Source organism: Panthera uncia (genome assembly GCF_023721935.1).
Source record: "Panthera uncia isolate 11264 chromosome C1 unlocalized genomic scaffold, Puncia_PCG_1.0 HiC_scaffold_4, whole genome shotgun sequence".
In the NCBI taxonomy this organism is placed as follows: domain Eukaryota; kingdom Metazoa; phylum Chordata; class Mammalia; order Carnivora; family Felidae; genus Panthera; species Panthera uncia.
In genome coordinates, this window is record NW_026057585.1 from 70,865,547 (window position 1) to 70,883,568 (window position 18,022).

Below are 18,022 nucleotides of genomic sequence, written 5' to 3' on the forward strand. Positions count from 1 at the left end.
ATGATATTTCTATTTATATTACCCAGGCTGTCTGGGTAATAATTGGCTATCTCTGGGGATCTAGAGTGAGAGCAAATACCCCTTTGCACATTTTCAGTTATTATTTTTTTGACCGTATGCTTGCATTACTTTCAATTATAAAAAGTAAAGGGGTGCCTGGGTGGCTCAGTCGGTTGAGCATCCCACTTCGGCTCAGGTCATGATTTCGTGGTTCATGAGTTCTAGCCCCACGTCAGGCTCACTGCCGTCAGTGTGGAGCCTGCTTCAGATCCTCTGTCCCCCACTCTCTCTATCCCTCCCCCAGGGGTGCTCTCTATCTCAAAAGTAATAAACATTTTAAAATATATATAAAGAAAGAAAGAAAAAAGAAAAAGTAAAAAAAACAAAACAAAACCCAACACCTATATCCAGGTCAAGGAAAACTCGTAGGTGTCTGGCCCAAGGCACTGAGTCAAGTAAACCTAAGAAAAGATGTATAAGAATATGGAACATAATACCAGACACTTACGAGGTGCTCAATAAATAGCTGGGGGAAGAAAAATATTTGGAAGCAAGTCAGAAGGCAGACCCTAGACAAAGAGATCTCTATCTGAACACCAGATATTCAGCAGAGCCCCTGTTTTAGACAAGGAGCTTCCATCACTCCCATTAGAAAAAGAAAAGGAGCATAAAAACCACATATTCTGGATCTACTTTGGGGCAAGTTGTTTCTCAGGCTTCCTCGGCAAGCACGTTGTATGCCCTAACCTCAGCCTTCTCAGGGATGGGATGTAAGCCCTTCCCCCAGTGAACGGACCCCACCCCAGGAGGCCACCCCAAGGGCTCCCCTGTGGTCCAAGTGCTGCATCCCCACTCCCAGAGGGTCCTGAGCGGCCTTTCCTCCAGCTCCTCTAAGTCAGACACTCCGATAACTTTCTGAAGGAACAAAATGACCCTGGCAGTCTCACTACACTCCAGACTGCAGACAAGCCCATCTTGGCACATCAGGTCCTTCTCCACACTGTAGCTTCATGGAAAGAAAACTCAAGAGGAAAAGGCAGATATGTAAGCAAGGCCCCTCAGCAGAATATGGTCAAAGAAACTCCCAGGGTTTGGCACAGTTTCTTCCAGCAAGCTTGGTTATCAGGAAATCAGGAACTCCAGAATGCAAAACGGGCAAAGAGAGAAGGTGCCAGAACAGCCAGGCCAGGCTCAGAAACCTCTCTTTGTTCCCTGCTTTATTTGGATATGCTTCCCTGAAGCCACGTAGTTTTGATGCTATGACTTGGAGCTTCTATGCTGAGGAGGCTTATCTGGCTGCCTCTGGGTACCTGGCTTCCAAGGAGTGCCACGCAGGTTCTACCTGTCCCCTCCCCTCCACAGAAACAGGCTGTGCTGGCAGGTGCAAGCTCCAGAGACAGGATGGGGGTAAGGTACAGCAAGGGCACAGAGTGGGACTGGGGTAGGAACCAACCCGAAACAAGTCCTCTCCAGGCACCCACAGACTCAAGGACACAGGGCAGTAAGTTACACCAGAATTTCGCTTTCTCAGAGCACATCACTTGCACAGCATAGAGTTTCTGACTCCTGGGCCATGGACCAGGCTGTCTGGGCAGCAGGAAGAAATAGGAACACTTACCGAGGAAAGATGGCAGTCATCAAGGCTGAAGCATAGCCAGGCTTGCAAGCTCCCTCTGAAAAGTTTGCGTATTTGGTGGCTAACTCAGCAGGCCTATGGGAAGAAAAGGAAAGTCACAGCTTGCCAGGCACTGAGCAGTCAGTGGGGTATTAGTTCTTAAAGAGCTGTAGCTGTTTGAACCTTGAATAACGCTTCATTCTCTACAATCAGCCTTTCAGCCCCTTTTCCACACCAAGGCTTCAGGGCGGGGGGAGGGGGGGAGTGGGGAACCCAAACCAAAAATTCTAAAAGAATATAGGTAGATAAATTAGCAAGGCCCCTGTACAGAATTTGGCAAAAGGAACTTGCTGGGTTTTGCAGCAAGCTTAATACCAAGGAAATCACGAACTCCATCCAGGCTCCCAGACTAGAAATATGGAGCCTGCAGACCTAGGGAGAGAGCTGCCCAGGCTTTGACAGTCACAGGCACCTGCCCTTTCAAGCTTCATTGTGGGGTTGTACACGCCCAGCCACACCTGCCTCTACTCTCTCCACATATACTATGATCCCGCCAGTGGGAAACACTCTCAGTATCCTGAATATAGGTCAAATATATGTTGGGACTATTGCTGTAACCGTTAGATGTTTAGTTGAGGATGCTCTGCTGCTTTCCTATTCTCTTTGCCCAGAATGTTCCTCCTTGTCCTTCTCCACCTGGCTATGCCGACTGGTCCTTCACAACTAAGCTTAGGTCTCAGCTTCACTGGGAGTAACTCCCTGGCCCCCAGGTTGGGCTAAGTGCCTCTTCTGTGCTCCACAGTCTGTCCCCCGTCACCCACATTACATGCTTATCCCCAGAGGCACTTGCCATACTATACTGTAACTGTTGGTAGTTTGTCTCCCTCATCATACTGTGAACTCCCAAGGTCAGAGTCTGATTTAACCCTGCATCCCCAGTACCTTGTGCAGAGATGGGCCCACAGAAGATGCCTATAATTTTCTGAAGGAACAAAATGACTCTGATAGTCTCATTGCACTTGTACTGAAAACAAGACAGTCTCGAGAGCCCACAAGCCCTCTAGAGTGTTTGCTGCATATTTGCTGAAAATTTTTTCAGAAGACCTGTGTGTTCCAGCCCCGGCTTTGTTGCTGTGTGACTGTAGTCGAGTCACTTCACGTCTTTGGGCTTCAGTGCCCTTATGTGTTCGATGTGGGGCTAGAGTCACCGCCTTGCCACCAAAATCCGTGCCAGTGCAGTTTAGAGAAAACCGCCGTGGAAGAACAGGACACATTCAGCGACTGCTGAGGCTGGCGGCCCTGCATGCTGGGGCACCTGAGAGAGCCCTGGCTGGCTGCCAGTTCCCAGGCCCAACCTCCCCCGCCTCCACCCTTGGGCCTGCCGCCAACATGCTGGTGCCCAGCTGCTCTACTGTGCTGGGGCCCCCCGTGGTAAGTCTTCCCTCGGGGCTGCTGCAGGAACTGGGTGGGGCAGGCCTGGGGGGAAGGGGGCTGGCGCCTATACTAGACAGCCAGAAACGATGATGCCACTGCCTAGCATGTGTCATGTGCGATTCACTCCTATGCCCCTGCGGGCCTAGCCCAGGGCCTTGCACAGAGTAATTGCTCACTGAATTTAGACAAACCCATCTGCATCCGTGTGCGTTTCTTCTGGAAATCTACAATTTTTTTTAGCATTTCCTACCAGTGAAATGTAAAGCCCGAAATGCAAATACAAATGCTGAGTAATAAGCCAGAGTCGAGACTTTATTTGGTAGGCAAAAGAAAAGTCAGAGGTTTAACAAGAGAATTTACGTAACAGTATTTTCTTATATAAACAACTGTATTTCCGAAACAAAACAGAAACTTCAGCATACTTCGTGAGCTTGAGGAAAGCTCTGAGACTAGGTGCAGTGACTGAAATACAGATTTTTTTCAATTACGTCTTCAACAGCCATGTGAGTAGGTGCTATTAGTTATCCACTTACACGTGAGCCCAGAAAGAGAAAGAGACTTATCCAAGATCCTATAGCGCGTAAGTGGTAGACATCAGTAAAGGAGCTCTTCACATGGAAGTACCACCAGTGCGGATCGTGGTAAGGGCCATCACAGAGGGAAGCACAGAGTCCAGGGACAGCACATAAGTGGTGAGCGCCAATGGACAGGGGTAGAGAAGAGGGTCAAGAAAGCCTCACACAGCTCTCCGACAGCGTGTCTACAAGCAGTGAGGTGTTGTGAGTCTCCCAATCCCCCACTCTCTGTGTCCTGCCTTGTAGCAGTGGATTCCTGTGCTCTTCCTGAATTCCAGAAAGTTTCACACTGAGGACGAAAGACGGACAGCAGCTGCCCCTCTAACACGGTGTACCACAGACACAGATATACAACAACAGATAAACCTTTGGCCCCATCTTTCCTCTCTCTGGCTTACATCGTCCACCTCTGGCAAGGTGCTTCTGGAATAAGGGCTATGGGCAGTCCAAGATCCATGGACTCAGGTAATCTATCATGGAAAAGAGGGGGGCACCGGCCAGCTGGAGCACAAGGAAGCCAGAACCTACCCCGGAAGGCTCTTCCCATGACAGTGCAAGGTAGTCAGATGTCAAGGATGAGCACCTCTAAATCAACCCCCCCCACCTCCATTTAGAAAGCAACAGTAACTTCTAAAACATACAGCCCCGGGGACAGTGGGCCATGTCAAGTTATTACCAAATTAAAATGCCTTAGCAATGGCCTCCTGACTATCCCAGTGGGAGAAGAATAGGGGGAGTGTTGGGGATTCTGAGTCATACAGCAGGCTGGGACCTCTGGGGCAGTTAGCGGTCAAAACCACCAAGATTAACAGTCGCCAACTCCCTCAGGCCAGAATAGTTAGTTTCTCTAAGGCACTCACACTCCAAATGCCAGGAGGCCCCCACAGATGTCTGATCAAATCATTCAGCCCTTGTTCCTCTCAAACTCTGCAGCTGGCCTTTCATTTTGGGAGATTTAGCATTTCAACCAGTAAGAGCACCCATTGTCCTGCAAACGTGACGACCAAGCCCCTGGGGTGAAGAGTGTAAACCACTGTACTCAAGAGGAAATCCAGATGGACAGACTGGAACCCAAAAGAAGGAACCAAACATCCACTCCCCTGCTTCACCCCAGAGCATGGAGTTTAAGGATCAGGCCAAGCAAAGGGTTGTAAATGAGAAGAGCATAGGATCTGGGATCAGAAACTTCAGTGTCCAGGGGACACTGGTAAGTTGTGTGACCTTGGGCAATGATGAAACTCTGATTCTCAGCTTTCTCATCTGCAAATGGGAACCACTCACTTCCCAGGGATCTTGGGAGGATGTGGCGAGAAAGTGCACGTGAAGGGGCTGGCTGTCCTACAGAGTGCCACCCAAATGTTATGTGAAAGATGAGATGCCAGAGGCAGGCATCGGATCATGGAGGCTTTGAACACTTGGCTCTAGTTTGAATTCTGTGGTAGGGGAGGGTCACTGAAGGATTCCCAGAGGGCGAGTGCTCTGACCAACGTGTGCATTTTTAAGGATCAATGTCTGGGAGGCGAGGAGGCAGCGAGAGGCTGAAAGGAAAAGTCCAGGAGACAGACACTAATCTGGAGAGAGTGCTCTCTCAGTTGCCGAGGGGAGGAAGTGTCTCAAGAAGGACACAGGAACCAACCCAGTGCAACACAGTGGGAGGCCTGGTGAGGTGTGGCCATTGGATCAACAGCTGGCTTTGGCAATAGGGAGGTTACTCTTGACCTTGACAAAAGCTGGTTCACTGGAGAGTGGGGGTGAAATGCTGATTTCATTGGGTTTAAGAGAACACAGAAAAAGTGGAGTCATGGAATACAGACTACTATTTTTAGGAGTTTTGCTATAAAGGAAGACACAGAAATGGGGCAATGAGGGAAGAAGCAGGGAGAGACGTTTTTGAGGTTAGAAATTAGCTTAGCATGTTTGTAAGCTGGCTGGAATAAGAGGGAAATTCCTGATGTGATAGAGAGAGGATGGCCATAGGAGAAATGTCCTAGAAGAGGTGAGGGGGGAAAGGACCTAATACAGAAGTAAGAGGGTTGGCCTTCCTCTGCTCGCCCTGCCCTGCCCTGCCCTGGCCCATGACTACCTCTTTATCTTGCAACACTCAGTTTAAGCACCACCCCTTTATGAAACTTTGTAAAAATTTTTTCCCCTCCCTGGCAGAACCAACCTACCTGCCTGTGGACCCCATTTCGCTTTGCTGACTTTCACCTTAGCTCGCTCACTTGTTCCCACACTCTTCTCTCCCTTCCTCCTTCCCTTCCTCCCTCTCATTCATTCATGCATGCATGCATGCATTCATGTAACAAATATTTAGAGGCGAAAGAGACACTCTGCTTGGATTTGTAACCTGGCTCTATCCCTTCCTCGCTGTTTGACTTTGGGCATGTTATTTAATTGCTCTGTGCCTTAACTTCCACATCTTGAAAAACTGGGATTATACTCATACAATTGTACTGAGAATTATGTTAAGAATAAAGTGTGTTTAACTAACTAGAATTAAAAAAAAAAAAAAAAAAAGACATGACAGGGGCACCTGGGTGGCTTGGTCATTTAAGCATCTAGCTCTTGGTTTCAGCTCAGGTCATGATCTCATGGTTCATGAATTCAAGCCCAGCACTGGGCTCTGCGCTGGCAGGAGGAAGCCTGCTTCAGATTCTCTCTCTTTCTCTCTCTGCCCCTCCCCCACTTGTGCTCACTCTCTCTCTCTCTCTCTCAAAATAAACTTAAAAAAAAAAAAAGACATGACAAATAAATACAAAAACAAAACAACAACAACAACAAAAAATAAATTGCATCCAGGTCTTTGCGTAGCTTAATGTTCATTTGTTTTAATCACTGAATATTATTTAATTGTATGGATGCCCCACTCTTCATGTATCCATTCACCTTGACAGATATCTTGGCTCCTTCCAGTTTTTGATGATTTTGAATAAAATTGCTACAGTTATTTATATTTTAAAAAAGATAATAAAGTGCTTACTACAATGCCAAGGCACTTGGTTTTCTCTCAATACATATTAACTGTAACAGCCTTGTTGTTGTTGTTGTCTGTGCCCAGACACTGGCCTGGGATTAGGGATACGATGATGACTAAGACCTGGTTATAGCCTAGCATTGACCACACTAAAGAGTAACTATCCATTTAAATGATCTTTCTCTCGTACACCACGAAAACTGAGTGTGGTGCATGGCACAGAGTACCATGCATATTGGACTGAACTCAACTGATTACTTTGACAACTGGAAGGTTAATTAATAAAAAGTGGGGGGGAAGCAGTGGTGATGGCTGGGGGAAATGGAGATGGGACTTTGAGGGTTCTTCCTAGGCCTCTATATTCCAGTCAATGATCTAATTTCTAGAACCCTCCCAGAAAGGACTGAAATCAGATCAGCCCCCTACTATGTCTCTTCCTTCATTCAGACACTAGTTCACTGATGTAGAGTACAGGAACTGGCCATGAAAATGAAACAAGACCACATAGAGAACACTCAACACAATGCCTGACAAGGAACAGTTAATAAATATTAATGTCCTTTCATGCAAGCATAGTTATTTAATCAAAGCTGGCCAACATTACTGTTGGAGGACTTGCACGAACACACAGATGAGAACCCTCAGCCCAGGGTGGGTCCGACCACTGCTTCTTCAATACTCTCTTCTCTGACCTTCCTGATGGTGCATTTCTCCATTTACTAAAGGGCTGTTCCTGGAACAGGACTTGGGAAATGGCAGAAGCAGCTTAGATTAGTTTTAGTAATCCTATTCTGTCATTAAACATTTTCATTTTTATTTTTTTCTGAAGTAGACTTCATGTAAGGAAGGGTACTTAATACTGCCACAGATCCTTTCAAGCTCCAAGATGGAAACTTTTCTCCTTAAGGACAATTTCTATCTCCTCTGACTACCTCTTCTGTCTGACTTCATTATTATGGATCTGCTGGCTCTTCCTACATTATCATTAGTCTCTTCATTTACCCACATTCGGGAGTTGTGGATCCATCCTTCCCTGGGCATCACCAACCGTCTGCTCTTGTGAACTCCCAATGCAGACCAGGGCTTCCATATAGGTTCTGCCCCACTTACAGTGACCTATAATAAACTTGGCAGCACTGGCTTATGTCTCTTTCATCACGTTAAGGCAGAGGGACTGCTTCATCTGAGCCATGTGGAATTTGTGGTATTTCTCAGCTCTAGAGGACCTGCCTTTCAGCTCTTGCTACTTACTGCGCACCGTAATACCTTTTCAACACACCAGGCCACTCTGCTGTTTGATCAGTGACTCTGGAGCTGACATAACTGCAGTTTATTTTTGTCTCCAGGATCTTGTCATTTATGTCATTTTGGCTGAGAAGACGTCCTCCAGTAATCTCTTGCAAACGCGTTAGCCTGAACTGTATAGGCAATGCTCACAGAGACTCTCCGTCAGGGATCTATTGGAAATGCTCCAATTCAATTTTGTTTCTACATTTCATTTATTTGGAAAAAAAAACAAACAAACAACCACATCCTCTTTAAGGATGGTAGTGGAAAGAACATGGAAACTAACATTTATTGAGCACAAGCCATGTGCTAATAGTTGACCTAGTTTTTTAATTTAGCTTTACAATAATCCTCTAAAGCAGTACAGCCCTTAGATTCAGGCATGAGTCCAAAAGAAGACATGGTTGGAAGATGTACTGTTCTATTTTTAACACTATAAAATTTCAAATGATAAATTTTGATAGGGTTTGCACTGAAACTGTTGATTGCTTTGGGTAGTCGACATTTTAACAATATTAATTCTTCCAATCCAAGAGCATGTAATACCTTTGCGTTTATTTGTGTCTACTTCAACTTCTTTCATCTAAGTCTTATAGTCTATTGGTACAGGTCTTTCACCTCCTTGGTTAAATTTATTTCTAGGTATTTTATTCTTTGAGGCAACCGTAAACGGACTTTGAAGGAATTTCTCTTACTGATAGTTATTGCTGCATGAAAATGCAACTGACTTTGTGTATTAATTTTGTATCCTGCGCCTTTACTGAGTTTGTGTATTAGTTCTAACAGTTTTCCGGTGGAGTCTTCAGGATCTTTTCCATATAATATCATGTCATCTGCAAATACAGACAGTTTCACTTCTTCCTTTCTGATGTGGATGCCTTTATTTCTTTTTCTTGCTTGTTTTGGCTAGGTCCTCAAATAGTATGACGAAGAAAAATGGTGGGAATGGATATCCTTATCTTCTTCCTGATCTTAAAGGAAAAGCTTTCAGCTTCTTATTGTTGAGTATGGTGTTAGCTGTGGGCTTGTCATTTATGGCCTTCATTTTGTTGAGGTAAATTCCCTCTATACTCACTTTTTTGACAGCTTTTATTATGAACGGATGTTGAAATTTGTCAAATGCCTTGTCTGCATCTATTGGGATGATCATTTAATTTTTATCCTTCATTTTGTTACTGTGGTATATCACACTAATTGATTTGCGATGGTAAACCATCCTTGCGTCCCTGGAATAAATCCCATTTTAGTCATGGTGTGTGATCTTTTCAATGTATTGTTGAATTTAGTTTGCTAAAATTTTGTTGAGGATTTCTGCATCTATGTTCGCAAGGAAAACTGGCCTGTAATTTTCTCTTCTTGTAGTGTCTTTGTCTGGTTTTGATATCAGGGTAATACTGGCCTCATAAAGTGAGTTTGGAAGTGTTCCCCACCCCCTCTAGTTTTCGGAAAAGTTTGAGAAGAATTGATATGAATTCTTCTTTCGATGTTTGGTAGAATTCGCCAGTGAAGCCATTTGGTCCAGGACTTTTGTTTTCTGGGAGTTTCTAATGACCAATTCAATCTCCTTACTAGCAATTGGTCTGTTCAGATTTTCTATTTCTCCATGATTCAGTCCCGATAGGTTCAAATGATAAAGTTAACATGACTAGAAAACTAACTGCAATTCACATTTCCCCTGCATACTCTGGGTAAGACTTGCATTTGTGGCCATTGTCAACAAAGCACAGTCACAACCTTTGAGAGTCAATGGAAGCCAGTATTCACGGGCAGCACAAAGGATAAAGATAATGAAGCATCATGAGTAATGATATAACTAGCATGACATAAATGGTACTGGAGAACTGAAGAGAAAGAAGATCTATACTGTTTCCATTCTTTTTTTTTTTAATTTTTAAATGTTTATGCATTTTTGAGAGAGACAGACAGAGAGAGCGAGCAGAGGAGGGTTAGAGAGAGACGGAGACACAGAATCTGAAGCAGGCTCCAGGCTCCAAGTTGTCAGCATAGAGTTTGACTTGGGGCTCAAACCCATGGACTGCAATATCATGACCTGAGATGGTTGGAAGCTTAACTGACTGAGCCACCCAGGCGCCCCTATACCATTCTATAAAACAGGTTTCAGACAGCCATGGCTACTATGAATAGTAACAGTATTATTAGCTTTTTCTTGTGGGAGATGTGAATTAGCCAGGAATGATGCAATGGACCGTAAAATACACGAAGAGATGGTTCCTGAACCTGAACAGAAAGACATGGTGTCTGGATACTATGAAGAACTGTCATGTATACTGATTAGGTAATAAACAAATACATAAGTATCTCCTTTCCCCATTGTTCTAAATCCTCATCAGTAAATCAATGTATTTCACATGGACCCATCAACATGTTTACACACCAAAGGCATTACAAAAAATATTTAGCCAGGGCTCTGCACACCCTTAGAGAAGCCCTACTTTAAGTATTATTCTCATTTTTGACAAGACAAACTGACTCTAAAATCCATTCTCTGCTCTCACCAAAGCTCTTGCTTTCTTTGGTATAAACTGTAATGGGCATAAACGTAAAAAGACTTGAATTTAAGTAACCAGCTCTTCACTTACTAGCTGTGTAACCTCAGGTAGGTAATCGGTTTCCTTAACTCTTGTAATAGCTGTAATAATACATATTTTATAGAGTTGATGGAAAGATCAAATGATTTCCTGCAACAATGTATGTCAGAGCATTCTTTGAAAGGTTATACAAATGTGAGTTACTGTTCCTACTGTTGTAATGCTTGATTTCTGTTTTTACTACTTCTAGATCATCTGAATTAGTATCATTTCACTAATCTAATGATGAAAAATTGTTCCTTTTATTTTTCTTACTTGGATTATTTTCTCCAACTTACTTGGCTGTCTCCAAACTTCTGCAAATAGGTAGGGGTGTGCAGGTGTGTGTGTGTGTGTGTGTGTGTGTGTGTGTGTGCAGTTAGATTTATGCCTAAGTCTTTCTTTGCATGTGTGCTTGCTAATATAAATGATACTGTGCTTTTAATGCCAAATTCCAATATAGGAAAACAACTGACTTTTGTATATTATTAGCCTCATATCCTATAATCTTGCTATAATTGCTAATTAGCTCCAGGAGTTTTTGGCAAGTCCCTGGGTTTTTCTACATAGACAATCGTGTCATCTGTGAACAAAGACAGTGTTATTTCTTCATTCCCAATCTCTACGCCTTTTAATTCCTTTTCTTTTTTTATTGAATTAGCTGGAGCTTAGAGTATAACACTGGAAAGGAGTGGTGAAGGGGACATTCTTGCCTTTTCCCAATCTTGGGGGAAAGCATTTAGTTTCTCATCATTAAGCATGACGTTGGCTACAGGTTTTTTTATAAGTATTCTTTACCATACTCTATTCCTAGTTTGCTGACAGTTTTTTTGTAAAATCATGATTGGATGTTGGATTGTTATCAAGTGCTTTTTCTGCATCTTATAGGTATGATCATATGATTTTTCTCCTTCAGCCTGTTCATATGATGGAATACAGTCACTGATTTGCTAATGTCGAAGCAGGCTTGCATACTTGGAATAAATCCTACTTGGTTGGAGTGTTTGATTCTTCTTACATATTATTGGATTCAATATGCTAATATTTTGTTGGGATTTTTATGTTAGCAAAAGATAACAGTCTGTGGTTTTCCTTTCTTATGATGTCTTTTTTCAAAGTAAACTCTACCCCCAACATGGGGCTTGAACTTATGGCCCCAACATCAAGAGTCTCACACTTTCCCAAATGAGCCAGCCAGGCACCACCTTTTGTATAATGTCTTCATCTAGTTTTGGTTTTAGGATAATGCTAGCTTCACAGAACAAGTTAGGAAGTGTTCCCTCTGCTTCTATTTTCTGGAAGAGACTGTAGAGAACTGGGATCATCTTTTCCTGAAATGTTTGATAGAATTCACCAGTGAAACCAACTGAGTGTAGTGTTTTCTGTTTTAGGTTATTAAATTTTGATTCAGTTTCTTTAGTAGATACAGGCTTATTCAGATGATCTATTTCTTCTTGTGTGAGTTTTGATGGTTTGTGTCTTCCAAGGAATTGGTCCATTTCCCCTAAGTTATCAAATATGCCTTTACACAGTTGTTCACACTATTCTTTTATTATCCTTTTAATATCCATGGGATCAGTACTGATGATCCCCCTTTTATTTCTGATCTTAGTCATTTGTATCTTCTCTCTTTTTTCTTGGTTAGCCTGGCTAGAGGTTTCTCAATTTCATTAATATTTTCAAAGAACCAGTTGTGGGTTTTGCTGATTTTCTCTACTCATTTCTGCTCTCTACTTCTTTGATGGCCTCCTAAGTATTACATCTCTTTACACTTCTGTCCTCTCCAATCAGCAGCCCAAGTCATCTTCCTACGGGTCAAAACTGATGATGTTTTTCACCAGCTTAAAATATTTCAATGGCATCTTCTGACCTCAAGATGAAGCCTAAACTTCTTACTGTTATATCTAAAGCCCTGCATGATTTGGCCGGCCCATTCTTCCAGACTTCTCATGTCTCACCCTCAGATCTCCTGGAGATTTGACAGCCCAGCAAAGATAAATATTGAATATTAAGCCTTTACACAAATATTAATTTCAATTGTAGATAAGGATGAGATACTTAAACAGGCTAATAGGATATACAGAAAACTCTCCAACTGATTCAGAATTTAAAAGACCATAAAGAAAAACCAGATTAGCAAAACCTAATATATGTTAGCAAAAATTAATATATGTTTTTGAAAACAGTGTTTAGAGACCTAGAGATTATGAAAGTTTGAAAAAAATTACAGAAAAGAAGGCACATCCAAATACATCTTTTCATTGTAAATGTACATGAGGAAACACAGAAAATGTAAACTCAAAAGGAAGAAAAGTACCCACAATCCCACTACCCTAATATAACTACTACATTCTGCCATAGCGATTATGATATAGTCAGATCTGATTATAGTGACAGACTTGAAGGCTATACCCCCATGGTTCTCAACCCTGGCATGTTAGAATCACCTGGGAGAACTTTTAAACTTTAACGCACCTACACCTGATTCCTGATCAACTAAATCAGAATCTCTGGGTGGTGAGGACTTGGGTTGAGAGACACTGTATATGGGCAGACTCCTGTGTGTCAAGCAGGGCTCTCTCCTCAAAGTTGAGTTTACTCTTGGTATCAATCAACTGGGAAAGTGGAGAGTTCCTCAGACAGAAGGCAGCATCTTTTAGAGCAATGATTCTCAACTTGGACCCATATTGGACTCACCCGAAGAGCTTAAAAAACCCCTAATGCCCAAGCTACACCTCAACCCAATGACATCAGAAGCTATACGGGGCAGAATGCAGGCATCAGCAATTTTTTAAGCTCCCCAGGTGATTCCAATATGTAGTCCAGTTTAAGAGCCACTGTGCTGAGAGCTCCAGGTAAGCTACAAAGTGAGAATGTGGCTCTTTGGGTCTTGATCATATAGGTATCGAGATGTATAGCAGGAAGCCCTGTTGTGAAACAGGGCAGAAGTTGTGAGGCAAAAAGCCCAGTCAAATCCAGCGATGCTGAGCTCTCCTGTTGTGAACTAAGTATGGCCCTGGCTTGAGCTGTCTACAGAAGAGACAGACTACTATTTTGAGTTTCTTATATTTTCAGGGTTTATTTCTCTGTTGTCCTCTTTTAATTCTTAGTGAAATATTTTTAGCTCTGCTTAGAGGAACCAAGATAAAAAGGTTTCTGTTGTTGTTTTCTTTTTGACAGCATTAAAGAAAACCTATGCTCTCTGGAATCAACGTAATGGTAGTGGCAGTTCCTGAAGTGAGAGACCCTCCAGGAGATGGTGACACTCGGGGTTAAAGGCAGGGGCCACGTGACAGTTCCATTTCCCCCAAATCTTCCAATATGGAGACTTGGGCCTGGGTTTTGTTATTAAAGATGGCACTATTCTGTCTTACATCCTCTTCCTCTGTCCTTAATTAATTTAACATTTATCGAATATTTACTGTGAGCCACAAACACTATACAAGGCACTGGGAATACAACTGTGAGCAAGACATTCATACCTCCTGCCCTTATAATGCTTACTTAAGATCAAATTGACAGAGTGAATTTGGGAAAAAGAGAAAGCACTATGGAATAGTGGGATGGGTAGAAAATTTGGAGCCAGGTGGAGAAGGAGTAGAATGCTAGCTTGATCACATACAGTTCTCTGAACACAGGTAAATTATTTCTATGGTTACTTTCTCATTTGTTAAAATGCATTTAAATACCACCTACTTCGGGGCGCCCGGGTGGCTCAGTTGGTTAAGCGCCCAACTCTTGATTTCGGCTTAGGTCATGATCTCGTGGTTTGTGGCATCAAGTGTCAGGGTCTGCACTGACAGCACAGGGTCTGCTTGGGATTCTCTCTCTCTCCCTCTCTCTCTGCCCCTCCCCCACTCGCATGCATATTCTCTCTCTCTCTCAAAAATAAATTTAAAAAACATTAAAAAACAATAAAATAAGGGGCGCCTGGGTGGCTCAGTCTGACTCTTGGTTTCAGCCCAGGTCATGATCTTGCAATTTGTGGGTTCGAACCCCACATCGGGCTCCATGCTAACCGTGTAGAGCCGGCTTGGGATTTTCTCTCTCTCCCTCTCTTTCTGCCCCTCCCCTGCTCATGCTCTCTAAGTAAATAAATAAACTTTAAAAACTAAAATAAATTAAATGCCACCTATTTCATAGAATTGTCCACCAATTAATTCATCCATCCATCCATCTATCCAACAAATGTTTATTGAGCAATCACTAAGTGCTAGGCCCTGTTTTATGTGCTAAGAAATAGTTGTGAAAAAAAACAGACAAGTACCTTCCACCTGCCCTCCCTCTACTGGAAGGAGACAATCAACAAGTAAGTGAAACATAGATATCCAACAGTAAAAAACACCCTAGAGAAAAATGACACAGTAGAGGGAACAGGGAATGAATGCCAATGGAGGTTGTGGCTACAACTTTAAATGGGACGGACAGGGAAGACTTCACTGAGAAAGGGGATATTTGAGCCAACCTCTGAAAAAGTGGGGCAGATGTCAGGGGAAGAGCACCCCAAACAAAGAAATGAGCGAATGCCAAGAGTCTGAGGCGGGAATGGGCCTGGAGGATTTGAGGCACAGCAAAGGGCCCAGTATAGTATAATAAACAAGGAAAGTCATTAAGAAAACAGGAGTCTAGACCATGTAGGGGCCTTGGTTGAGCATGGTAAAACCAAACTGGCTCTTAGCTAAGAGAAGTCACTGGAGAGTTCTGATCGCAGGAGCAATCAGGTCTATCTTACACTTGAACAGGATCACTTTGGCTTCAGTGTGGAACTGGACCACCGGGAAGCAAGCATGAAAGCAGCCAGGAGTGAAATAATGGAGGAGACGATGGTTGTCTGGACAGAGGGATGGTGGCAGAGATAGCGAGGAACAGTTGGCTCTGGAGGTATTTAAGGTAAAGCCAATAGGCTCTGCTGATGATTAGTGTCAGAGACATGATGCTAGGTTTTTTTCCTGAGCAACTGGAAGGATGAAGTCACCATTTACCGGGGTCGGGAAGATTCTGGGGGGAGGCAGGGGTTGTGAATCAGGGGTTTGGTTCTGGACATGTTAAGTGTGAGATGCCCACACATCCAAGTAAAGAAGACAACTGGATAAGTGAGTCAGAAGTATGGGGAAAGAGGACTAGGCTTGCACTGTGCATTTGGGAGATACCAGCTTCAGATGATACAGCATCTAAAGTCACGGGACTGGTGAGATCTTCTAAGAAAAGCATGAGGCACACAGTAAGTGTTCAATAAACACTTTCCCCATGCAGCCACAGGGACTTGGCAGGCCATTCTGGAAAGAGTTAACTGGCCTTGGGGTATATTACAGACTGTTCTGGGTTTATAGGCCTTTCACAGTTGGCTTGGTTTTCACAAGCCTTTGGGGGTTAAAAATGGTTGGTTTTGGCTTTCGGATCTTTGTGTCTTCACAGAGAATTCATTATGAAAGTAGACAGAGCGCCAAAGTCCCCATGCTCTTGCCCATATGGTGACGATAAAACACCACATCCTGGCAGTAGACAGGAGCTCTCCCAGAGCACAGAGCACCTACCCACATGCAGCTGATGTGGATGAAGCCTCCCTTTGACTAAACCAGCTCCCTGAAGGCTGACATCAGCTCAGGAAACACACACCTGGACACCACGGTCTGGCTCCGTCAAGGCTCCAGGTGGCTCTTCTCTCCATTCCTGGCTCCTGGTGTCACATTCCTCATAACTGAGATTTCCTTCAGGTTCTGTGCTGAATGTTCCTCCTGCGGATACTGGCAGGCCTAACCCCCTCTCTTCCCCTCATCTGCTCGGATGTCACCTTTCAACGAGGCCTGCCCTGACCACTCCATTTAAACCTGTAATCTCTTCATTTGCATTTCCTTGTCCTGCGCGACTGTCTTCGGTGCCACATACTACCTTCCAAGATATCGAAAACTTTGCTTATTTATTACACTTTTTGTTTAATGACCTTTTTAAAAAATATTTTTGAGAAAGAGAGACAGAACGTGATTGGGGGAGGGGCAGAGAGAGGGAGACACAGAATCCGAAGCAGGCTCTAAGCTCTGAGGTGTCAGCACCGGGTCTGACATGGCGCTCGAACTCACGAACTGCGAGATCGTGATCTGAGTCAAAGTCACAGCTTAACTGACTGAGCCACCCAGGTGCCCCTAATGACCATCCTGTTCACTGGGCTATCCTCAGAACAGAGAACGCTGTTTGCCACATCGCACTTGCTGGAGAAGTTTGTTAAATAAATGAGGAGGTGCTTACCTCAATGTTGGGGCAGCAGCCTGTAGCCCTGAGACTTTCCCCAGGACCCTCAACTTTAAACAACAGACTTGCAGAGAACCCAGAGCCTCCCCAGGGACCAGACTGGACACCCACCCCCACCCCGGAGGTATCATCCAATCAAACTGTAGTTGAATACACTCAACAGCCTGAGTGTCCACCCCCAGGGGAATATGAGATTAGTTCTTGGGCAATCTTGAGGCCAGCAAAACCCAGCTCACCAGCCTCACATCCTGGTTATTCTTGTTCAGTCCCCCAATTATGCCTTCTCAGTTTCCTCATGCTCAAGTCACTGCTCTCTGCTTCTTCGTGGCCCACATCTCCCCCGCTGCCCCATATTCTAACTTTCCACTGTGTTCTCTGAAGCCTTGTTCCTTTATATCCTCAGCTTCTCCAGTGAACGTCCCTTCCATCTGCTGCTTTCACAGAAACCTGGGTCTCCCCTGAAAACGCCATTTCCTCTACAGCCCTGTGTGAGGGAGGCTGCTCTTTCCTGTGTTCTCCATGCACCTGAGGATCCCTTGTCTCCTCTTTGTGCTCCATCTTTCCAGCTACCAGTATGTCATTCTTATTAGATAAAATCAGAAACAAGAACCTGTTCCTTGTTCGTGCTATCCAGAAATACTACCCCTTACCCTCCCTCACTGTTCTCATTTACTCCCTTCCCATTCACTAAGTCTTTAGCTCACAGGATAGTCTTTCCCATCAAACTTATAAGGGTGTTCATTTGGCTTAGAATTTTCAGTTTTAGGGTGCCTGGGTGGCTCAGTCATTTGAGCACTGGCTCTTGGTTTCAGCTCAGGTTAGGATCTCAGAGTTTGTGAGTTCAAGCTCCACATGGGGCTCCATGCTGACAGTGCAGAGCCTGATTGGGATTCTCTCTCTCCCTCAAAATAAATAAATAAACTTAAAAAAAAAGAATTTTCAGGGGCGCCTAGATGGCTCAGTCAGTTAAGCATCCGACTTTGGCTCAGGTCATGATCTTGCTGGTCATGAAAGTGAGCCCCTCGTCGGTCTCTGTGCTGACAGCTCAGAGCCTGAAGCCTGCTTCAAATTCTGTGTCTCCCTCTCCCTCTGCGCCCCCTTCAAAAACGAATAAACATTAAAAAAATTTTTTTTAATAAATAAAAGTATTTTCAATTTTATCCCAATTACAAAGCACAGAGTTGGTACTTAAGAAATAGTTGCTAAATGAATGAGTGAAAAAATGAAATCTGGGGCATGGAGCAGGAGGCAAGCTGAAGTTCAAGTCTCATTTTGGGGCTATATTTTTCCTAGTTTAGCAGAC

The 18,022-nt window shown here is 43.8% G+C and overlaps 1 protein-coding gene across 1 annotated transcript in view; it reads right to left on the reverse strand.

Annotated features, from left to right (window-relative positions):
* ST3GAL3 (ST3 beta-galactoside alpha-2,3-sialyltransferase 3) overlaps positions 1-18,022 on the reverse strand; it is a 191,960-nt gene that overhangs the window by 75,343 nt on the left and 98,595 nt on the right. The window contains exon 5 of the mRNA XM_049617323.1: positions 1,619-1,711. Coding sequence (XP_049473280.1) covers positions 1,619-1,711 — 93 coding nt within the window. The remainder of the gene's footprint in view (positions 1-1,618; positions 1,712-18,022) is intronic.